This window comes from Xyrauchen texanus, chromosome 48 (assembly GCF_025860055.1).
Source record: "Xyrauchen texanus isolate HMW12.3.18 chromosome 48, RBS_HiC_50CHRs, whole genome shotgun sequence".
In the NCBI taxonomy this organism is placed as follows: domain Eukaryota; kingdom Metazoa; phylum Chordata; class Actinopteri; order Cypriniformes; family Catostomidae; genus Xyrauchen; species Xyrauchen texanus.
Window position 1 is genome coordinate 496,821 of NC_068323.1, and position 10,000 is coordinate 506,820.

Below are 10,000 nucleotides of genomic sequence, written 5' to 3' on the forward strand. Positions count from 1 at the left end.
CACCTGGAGTCGTGAGTTTGAATTCAGGGCGTGCTGAGTGACTCCAGTCAGGTCTCCTTAGCAACCAAATTGGGCCGGTTGCTAGGGAGGGTAGAGTCACATGGGGTAACCTCCTCGTGGTCGCTATAATGTGGTTCTTGCTCTCGGTGGGGCGTGTGGTGAGTTGTGCGTGGATGCCGCGGAGAATAGCGTGAAGCCTCCACACGCGCTACGTCTCCATGGTAACACGCTCAACAAGTCACGTGATAAGATGCACGGATTGACGGTCTCAGACGCGGAGGCAACTGAGATTCATCCTCCGAGTCACTACGCCACCACGAGGACTCAGAGCACATTGGGAATTTGGTATTTTTTTAAATATATAAATAAATAAACGTGTTGTGTTTTCGTTCACTATATTAAACTAACATCTGTTTGTTTTTAATCGTCAGGTTCTCTCCCTCTTCGATCTGGTGCGGTACTGTGTTAGCGTCTGTAACGAGATCGCCTCTCATCTGCACATCTGCGTCTTTAAAATCAAAGCCCAGAGCACAGCGCCCGTGCAGTGACCTTTGACCTCCGCAGGGAACAGCGGGTTCGATTCATATGAGTTTCGTTTTTCTGCACTTTCAACTCTTCTGAGGCTAAACGACAACAAACGAATGAATGATCTTTCATCCCCAGGTCACTTTCCTTTTAACTGATCACTATTTTAAGAAAGCAGTCATTTGGAATCTGTTGCTGTCTGTTGCTCTGGATTACCCATGATGCATTGCTCTGAAGGGGTGGTGTGTATTATGGCTTTATGGTTTCGTTTGACTCCAGATAACTTCATCTCTATCACGATGTGCTGCTGTTATAAATGACGATTTACTCTAGATGAAAGTGGTTTTATGCGTCTCGCTCGATCTCCTCATTTATATTCATTATATAATCCGGCCATATTTCCCCATGAAGCTCCAAGCAGGAAGTTGCGTCTGCGTTTAACGGTCGGTACAGCAGCTTCTCTGTTTGAGTATTTTATGATTGTGTTGTTGAATCTTTAGTATCACTTCAAGCTTCATTTATTGGTTTGTGGAAAGCGTGCAGCTCAATCACAGATATTCTCGTCAGCTCGTCTTCCACCTTCATGAACGTTGATCATTGCGTCTCACTTTGTGCCTCTCGCGTGACTCACGAATAATACAAACATAAATAGCAAATTATTGTATATTTGCTTCAAGAAAATGAAGCTTATTGTTCAGATTTATGACGTATTAATGAAACTGACCGTGATGTATACGTAAAATAGTACTTTAAATGTACATGTTAACACGTTTGATAAAGTTAACATTAGTAAACGTGTCAAGAACAACCAATGAACAATATTATTTACAGCAATAATTCATCTTGATTAACGTTGATTCATTAAAAATACAATTTTCTGTGTATCTCAGCGAGTACTGACGCTATCACCGCTGGAGTCATGAGTTTGAATCCAGGGTGTGCTGAGTGACTCCAGTCAGGTCTCCTTAGCAACCAAATTGGGCCGGTTGCTAGGGAGGGTAGAGTCACATGGGGTAACCTCCTCATGGTCACTATAATGTGGTTCTCGCTCTCGGTGGGGCGTGTGGTGAGTTGTGCGTGGATGCCGCGGAGAATAGCGTGAAGCCTCCACACGCGCTACGTCTCCACGGTAACACACTCAACAAGTCACATGATAAAATGCGCGGATTGACTGGTCTCAGACGCGGAGGCAACTGAGATTCGTTCTCCACCACCCAGATTGAGGCGAGTAACAGCGCCACCACGTGCACTAATGGTGCGTTCACATAAAAACGGGTTGAAAATTTTCGCTTCGCATTGCTCGCGCGAGTTTGAGCGCTGGATTATAAATGTGCATTTAAACTGCCGTTCGCGAGTAAGGTGAACCCGCGAGTATTCCCGCTTCTCTTCCGGAAAAGGACAGGAGGCGGGGCTTCTACGACTTGGTTCATAGTAAAGTTCAACCAATAGCTGGAATCGAGTAGTCGCGCATATTTACAGAACTTACGAGGTCGTCCAACTTCCTCTTCCGGTCTCTGCACATGTGTGACGTTGTGTCGTACAATTCCGTGTGTCCACACACCGCTACAACAATCATCCATTTCTCCAGATTTATTCTGCTAATACGTCAGTGACATCCAGACAAGCTCAATGCTGATTGGCTTTCGTGACAACGCGTCACGTGGATTTCTGGCTCGAGCTGAAAAATGGCAACTTGCGCGAATGAAGTGATTTTTCATGTTGGAGTCGCGCCATTAATTTGCGTCTATTCGCATCTTTGTATGCAATCGCTTCTCGTGGTATGTGAACGCACCATTAGAGCGCATTGAGAATTGCAGAGAACATGTTTCATTGTTAGTTCGTGATAGCGTAGCAAATATTAACATATACTACATTTAATTTTAAAACATATTGGTTTGTTGAAATGAACATTAATAAAGATTAATAAGTGCTGTAAAAGTGTTGCTCATGTTAACCTCGCCATTAACTAACGTTAACGAATATCATTGTAATGCGTTAACGTTTATATTATTATTGTTAATATTACGGTTTATTTGTTTTACTGAAAAACGAATGTCACAATGCAAACATTTAAATGACTAATAATATGCCTCATTTTCTTTATGTAAAACATAAATGCATATTTAATTAGATTTTGGGGTGAAATATGACACTTGGTGTTCGCATCACTCTGAGTAGTTCAACAGAAGTTGCGATTGGGAATGCAAGAGATGTTCTTCAGTGTTACGGTCAGCTCAAAGACATTTTAAAGTGTTTGGACACGAGCAACTTCTACAATCACATCTTAATGATCCGGTCATGTGACGTCATGTGACTGCACACACAGCTCATGAATATTCAATCATTAGTTCTGAAGGAATGAGAGTAGATGACTTTAATAAGGCATCTGTTAGACTGATCTATTGCTAACAGTATATCAAGAGTGGCCTTAAATACGGCGTGTGCATGTTTATATGTAAATGTGTGTCTCAGACCATTCAAGCGACGTGAAACAGAAAAAGCTGTTAGACGCTGCCAACCAAACCAATGCTCAATACACTTGAGACGTTGAGTTCGGGTTAGCAGAATGTTTTACCGTGAGATGAATTAATGTTATTTACGATAATTAAACTGGAGTTTAGACTCTCTATACTGTAGTTCTGCGTTTATTTCACAATCCATCCTTCATTTGAATGAGCATTTTATTGCTTTAGATTCGATACAGATTTCATCATCTTTGCTGAATCCAGTATGTTCACGTTATCTCTTGCCGTTTGACATTTGGTCTATTAACCCTTGTGCGACCTTTGGGACATTTTTAGTTTTTTGGATCATTTTGTTTGTTAATGCCAACGGCATAAATTCAGCTAAAGGCGTGTGTTTTGGGGGTAATTTGGATATTTCAAACTCAGTTCCTATAACACATCTATAACACATCTATAACACACTGTACAGGAAATAGTTTCACTTGGGACCTTCAGGACAAAAATGTCCCTGTGAGATTAAAGCATAAAATCATGAATTATATAATATTATACTTTCATTCTGGAGCCCTGACTACAACATTTACATTTGTAATATTTCCCAGCAGATGGCGCCATTTCTCTCATGTTTATCCTGTGGAGCAAATACAAACTTTTCCCCTATTCTCTGTTTACTGTATTATAGTGTGTGTGTGAGAGAGTGTGTGTATAAAAACATCAGTGGCATTATGTAAACAAACTGGCATTTAAAGGATTAAAATCCTGAAAATGAATATTTGGTTAAAAAAATAACTAATTGAAAGTGGAAAATAATATAAATATATAATATTATGGCAGTTTTGAGTAACTTTTACATGGACGCACAAGGGTTAAACAAAAGCTTTGATTCTTTTTTTGTTAGTTTTCGCTTGTTGCCAAATCCTCTCTGGAATTTTTACACTTAAAAAAAAAAAAAGACAACAGATTTAAGCACTTATTAAATCTCACAAACGTCCAGTGTGTATGTGTATTTTTTATCATTGATCGGGTTGATCATAGTTATTGTTTCTCATGTTTTCAGTGATGTAAACTCTCTTTATGACTCTGTTTGATTGTAACATTGCTCTGATATTTGAATAAAAGCACTTGTAAAAATAAAGATTGTATATTTATGATAAATGCTGTTTTTGTTGTTAAGTTCACATGGCCAAAGATTCGCTAATGAAGTAATAATAAGATTATATTTTCTGTATTTCCATGATTACAAAATCACAAGAGCTATTTTCAACTTAAAAATCTGTAGTATATGTATTGATAAATACAAAGTTTATATTTTGCTAGTGTTATTGCTTTATTTTTGTTTTATGAGAGAAAAATAGCATATATTACCTGAGGGATTTCCCGCGCTTTGGCAACCCGCCGAACAGCTCGACATCCGGGACTCGTGACGCGTCAAGCGCGTGTCCACGAGACATGCGCGAGCGCGACAAACGGAAGGAAAACGGCAGTAACATGATCTGAACCTCGATAAATAAGTATAAAAAGAGTATAACAACACATAAAAGCATTAAAGAAGAGCTATAACCATCAAAATAAGTCATATCAATGTTTCTGTGTACAGGTGGAATGAGTGATCGGCTGTTTGATTGACAGGTAACTTCATCACTGATACTTACATATTCATAACGCATATCATTAATTAATAAGCTGTTTAAATATAAACGTATACTTTGACTTTATTTGTAATACAGTAATCAGGAGCTGCAGTACTATAACGTGCAGTCACAAATAGAAAGTGAAGCTTAAAGTCAAAACTAGAAATGTGTTCCGAAATGCTTTAGAGATAGATCCTTAAATTCATATTTTAATGAAGTCATTTTATTTGTATAACGCTTTTCACAGCACAAGTTTCAAAGCAGCTTTACAGGAAATCATGCACTAACAATTTAAGTCATAATTGTGTATTAAAATAAATAATTCAATAATAATTGTATTTAAAGAACAAGCCGAAGGCGACTGCAAAGAGGAACGGGTTTTAGTAACTACCTTTGCTTCAATACTGTTGCACTAAATGGTATCTAATGGTAATATTATGGTCTAGGGCTGGGCGATATGTAAAATCATTTTGCGATAATCGCCAACAATCCCCCCCCATGCCGATGGTCAGTGATTGTTTTTAGCTTGAAACACTGAAAACATTAAGGACATTTCTAAATTTAAATAGCACTTTAAACTAAATGAAAAAAGTAATAAAACTACAAAGTGATAAAAAAAATTTTTATTTAACCACCACCACTAAATCCAAACATTACCGTCTCCAACGGGATCTGCATCACGGGATCTGCATTGCATGCCAACCGCGAGGAAATAAAGCAAATTTAACTCACAGCACCTCCCGAGATGGTCGAAGATCATTTTCAGCATTCTCATAGACGACATTATTCGACATTATTCTTGCAAACCATTTTCAGTTGAATGAAACGGAGGAAAACGAGTGAAAACTCTTTACGTTTGCTTGTGTCAGGCTCGTGCGGTACGCCTCTGAGCAAACGTCGAATCAGACACAAGCGACGAAGGCTTTTCCGTTGTCTGTTCCTTTTTATTTTTTGGAACGCCCAATTCCAAATGTGCTCCAAGTCCTCGTGGTGGCGTAGTGACTCGCCTCAATCCGGGTGGTGGAGGACGAATCTCAGTTGCCTCCGCGTCGGAGACCGTCAAACTGCGCATCTTATCATGTGACTTGTTGAGTGTGTTACCATGGAGACGTAGCGCGTGTGGAGGCTTCACGCTATTCTCCGCGGCATCCACACACAACTCACCACACCGAGAGCGAGAACCACATTATAGTGACCACGAGGAGGTTACCCCATGTGACTCTACCCTCCCTAGCAACCGGGCCAATTTGGTTACCCCATGTGACTCTACCCTCCCTAGCAACCGAGCCAATTTTGTTACCCCATGTGACTCTACCCTCCCTAGCAACCGAGCCAATTTTGTTACCCCATGTGACTCTACCCTCTCTAGCAACCGGGCCAATTTGGTTACCCCATGTGACTCTACCCTCCCTAGCAACCGGGCCAATTTGGTTACCCCATGTGACTCTACCCTCCCTAGCAACCGGGCCAATTTGGTTACCCCATGTGACTCTACCCTCCCTAGCAACCGAGCCAATTTGGTTACCCCATGTGACTCTACCCTCCCTAGCAACCGAGCCAATTTGGTTACCCCATGTGACTCTACCCTCCCTAGCAACCGGGACAATTTGGTTACCCTATGTGACTCTACCCTCCCTAGCAACCGGGACAATTTGGTTACCCCATGTGACTCTACCCTCCCTAGCAACCGGGCCAATTTAGTTACCCCATGTGACTCTACCCTCCCTAGCAACCGGGACAATTTGGTTACCCCATGTGACTCTACCCTCCCTAGCAACCGGGACAATTTGGTTACCCCATGTGACTCTACCCTCCCTAGCAACCGGGCCAATTTGGTTACCCCATTTGACTCTACCCTCCCTAGCAACCGGGCCAATTTGGTTACCCCATGTGACTCTACCCTCCCTAGCAACCGGGCCAATTTGGTTACCCCATGTGACTCTACCCTCCCTAGCAACCGGGCCAATTTAGTTACCCCATGTGACTCTACCCTCCCTAGCAACCGGGACAATTTGGTTACCCTATGTGACTCTACCCTCCCTAGCAACCGGGACAATTTGGTTACCCCATGTGACTCTACCCTCCCTAGCAACCAGGCCAATTTGTTCGCCAAGGAGACCTGGCTGGTGTCACTCAGCTCACCCTGGATTCAAACTCGCGACTCCAGGTGTGATAGTCAGTCCTAATGTGGTCCTGAATAATTACGCACAAGGGGAATATTGTGACGGGAGGCCTGGAAGCATCAGGGTGGGAGCCCGGATCACGGTATTAGATAGTGTGTGTACGTTTGTTGATTGGTGAAAGTTGTGCATGAGTGGTTCATCAGTGGTTTGTCATGTGCTGTCACACAGCAGAAGTGAAACACCAGTTCTCTCAGAACACAGCATGATGTTTGCTGCAGAAAGAGGAAGCTAATTCTAATGCTAATCTCTTGTGTTGCAGGAGTGAAGCGTCATCAGAGATGTGGTGGTTTCAGGAGGGCTTGTGTATTCTGCCTGCAGCGCTGGTCACATGGACCGCGGCGACCTTCATCTTTGCTTACATCACCGCTGTGATATTGCGACATGTTGACCCGCTGGTGCCGTACATCAGGTGATCAGAAGAAAGGATTTGATCATGTGTCTTCAGTTGCAGCACACTGTTTTAATGAGTTTGAGTTGTGTTTGCAGTGACACGGGGACAGTCGCTCCAGAGAGATGCGTGTTTGGAATCATGTTGAACGTGTCGGCATTCTTGGGTGTCGCTACGATGTACGTGCGCTACAAGCAGCTGCAGGCGCTGACGGACGAGTACGACACTCGACTGAACCGGCTCAATCGGTTGGGGCTCGTGCTGGGTTGCGGGAGTTCGCTCGGCATGTGCGTTGTCGCAAACTTTCAGGTACACACATTTCACCACAAGCATCATGATGTAGTTAGTACTTCTGTGATGTAGTGTATTTCCATTTTTGGGTGCACTATCCCTTTAAATAATGTTAATGAGAATGTGAATAACGTGTTCGGCAGAAAACCACCCTGTTCTCGATGCATCTGGTCGGGGCGGTGTTGACGTTTGGAGTCGGCGCGCTGTATATTCTCGTCCAAACGCTGCTGTCGTACCTCATGCAGCCTCACGTCCACAGTAAAACCATGTTCTGGACTCGTCTGAGTGTGGGGATCTGGACTTCAGCCAGTATTATCAGCAGTATCCTTCCTTACATACTCTACTGATGTGTGTTGTACAGCGTCAGCTCTCGTTTTGCTCCTTGACCGTGTGAGTGTTTGTGTCGTCTGTGATCATGTACAGCAGTTTACCTGGAGTAGAAGTCAACAAGAAACTACACTGGATTCCTGGAGAACCTGTGAGTGTATGTGTGTGTGTGCGCGAGAGTGTGTGTCGCGTGAGTGTTAAAGATGCGACGCATTAAAGATGCGACGCATTAAATATAACCGCATTAAAGATGCGACGCATTAAATATAACCGCATTAAAGATGTGACGCAATAAAGTGGAAATGAATAAAATCTTGAAATGCAGAAACGAATTAAATGTTATTTTTACGGTGCTCAGCTGTACTCGCTCTTTATATATGCAATCTCTATAATATGATTGAATCTGAAATCCAGTAAAGGTCTGTGGGAGCATGTGTGTGTTTATCCGTGTGTATTTAAAGGAAACATGTGTGTATATATATGTGTGTTTATCAGGGATTCACGGCTCATATTGTCAGTACGATATCAGAATGGTCTTTGGCTCTGTCCTTCATCAGCTTCTTCTTCACTTACATCAGAGACTTCAAGGTAAAACATCTCTCATCTGAAACCGTTTAAACACCGTTTGATGTGTGAAACGAGTCTCTGTCTCTCTGCAGAAGATCACTCTGCGAGCGGAGGTGTTGCTTCACTGTAATCACCTGTACAATTCTCCTCATCACCGTCCTGTTACAGCACGCACACCTGCAGAGACGTCACCGCTGCTCGCCGGCAGCATCTGAGGGCAGTATGCTAACCGCTAGCGCACTGTCTCATCGGTCTTACACGGTTTATGCGGCTCATGTAAACATTCTTCACATCTATATGAATATTATCTTTTTATTAACAATATAAATGTGATTGTAGAAAAAGTCCATTTTGATAAAGATTAAGATTTTGGGACATTGTTTTCATTACAAATAAAATCATGACTTATTTACAAATGTCTCGATGCAAATCATCTGAATGTTTTCTGGAGATGTTTGGGGTGAAATATGACAATTACAAACCATAATCAAAGGGGAATTATGAGATATAAAAGCATGTTGATGACTTCAGGGGATACTTTATTACATTAAAACATGAAATACAGGTACTAGAGGTTTGATGCTGTAATGGATTAAATGACGTCACACCACAAAACTTTGCACCCATCGTGTTTTAGTCTTCTCTCTCTTCTTCCTCCCATGACACTCTGAAAGTTTCTTCTGGAACACTCCTGCAGACACACAACACGCCGTCAGAACACACGTGACAGTTATACATGAGACTGACATGCGTGTACCGTTTGGGTTGGGTTGCGTCTCCTCCTCCTGTAGGAACACATCAAACATCTGTGTGTGGATGAAGAGTTTGATGAAGTCCAGATGTGATTTGTGTTGGACGGACTTCAGGAAGGACTTCCTCTGGAACTGTCGTGTGTTCCCGCAGCGCTTCACGTGTTGAGAGACATGACCGACGGTCTGGATGAAGAACGAGAGGAACTCTTCTGACACCAGCCGGTTCAGATCCTCCGTACCTGCCCGCACACACAGACCAGTTCAGGTGTTCTCAATAGACCCCATTCACGCTAGCAGCGTCTTTAATGGACAACACGCGGCGGTGAGGGACTCGGCTCTTCAATGAGCGGTATAAAGTATGGGTGTAAAACAATATTGTACGATACAATCCTCACCGTATGTACAACACTGTTGTGTATTTAACCCTTGTGCAACCTCGGGACGTTTGTGTCTTTCATTTTTTCGATAATTTTGGCTGTTAATGCAAACGGCATACATTTAGCTAAAGGTGTGTATTTAGGGGGTAATTGTGATATTTCAACCTCAGTTCCTATAATGCATCTACAATACATCTACACTGCATCTACAATACATCTGCACTGCATCTACAATACATCTACAATACATCTGTACTGCATCTACAATACATCTACACTGCATCTGCATCTACAATACATCTGCACTGCATCTGCATCTACACTGCATCCGCACTGCATCTACAATACATCTACACTGCATCCGCACTGCATCTACAATACATCTACACTGCATCCGCACTGCATCTACAATACATCTACACTGCATCCGCACTGCATCTACAATACATCTACACTGCATCCGCACTGCATCTACAATACATCTACACTGCTTC

At 42.5% G+C, this 10,000-nt stretch overlaps 3 protein-coding genes across 4 annotated transcripts in view; 2 read left to right on the top strand and 1 right to left on the bottom strand.

Moving 5' to 3' along the window:
• Positions 1-4,136, top strand: part of cept1b (choline/ethanolamine phosphotransferase 1b) — a 10,661-nt gene extending 6,525 nt beyond the window's left edge. For both annotated transcript variants that reach the window (XM_052121752.1, XM_052121751.1), the window contains exon 10: positions 432-4,136. In XM_052121752.1, the coding sequence (XP_051977712.1) occupies positions 432-548 (117 nt within the window). In that variant the 3' untranslated portion in view covers positions 549-4,136. The remainder of the gene's footprint in view (positions 1-431) is intronic.
• Positions 4,137-4,409: 273 nt separating this feature from the next.
• On the top strand, positions 4,410-8,778 carry dram2b (DNA-damage regulated autophagy modulator 2b). The gene is made up of 8 exons (XM_052121762.1): positions 4,410-4,501; positions 4,588-4,619; positions 7,064-7,213; positions 7,291-7,501; positions 7,627-7,804; positions 7,879-7,961; positions 8,306-8,398; positions 8,470-8,778. Exons 3-8 carry the CDS (start codon positions 7,083-7,085, stop codon positions 8,590-8,592), a joined length of 819 nt encoding a protein of 272 aa, XP_051977722.1. The 5' UTR covers positions 4,410-4,501; positions 4,588-4,619; positions 7,064-7,082; the 3' UTR covers positions 8,593-8,778.
• A 147-nt stretch (positions 8,779-8,925) lies between these two features.
• The window catches only part of LOC127639629 (DENN domain-containing protein 2D-like), a 12,574-nt gene continuing 11,499 nt past the window's right edge, over positions 8,926-10,000 (bottom strand). The window contains exons 12-13 of the mRNA XM_052121750.1: positions 9,135-9,368; positions 8,926-9,068 (exon numbers count right to left, since the gene is read on the bottom strand). Of these exons, the coding sequence (XP_051977710.1) occupies positions 8,980-9,068; positions 9,135-9,368 (323 nt within the window). The 3' untranslated portion in view covers positions 8,926-8,979. The remainder of the gene's footprint in view (positions 9,069-9,134; positions 9,369-10,000) is intronic.

Excerpts from the sequence above, each read along its gene's own strand:
- dram2b (XM_052121762.1), top strand. The coding sequence starts at position 7,083 with ATGTGGTGGTTTCAGGAGGGCTTGTGTATTCTGCCTGCAGCGCTGGTC. Across the intron at positions 7,805-7,878 it reads TTCAGCCAGTATTATCAGCA|TGTTTGTGTCGTCTGTGATC; the intron begins GTATCCTTCCTT and ends TGACCGTGTGAG. Across the intron at positions 7,962-8,305 it reads ACTGGATTCCTGGAGAACCT|GGATTCACGGCTCATATTGT; the intron begins GTGAGTGTATGT and ends TGTGTTTATCAG.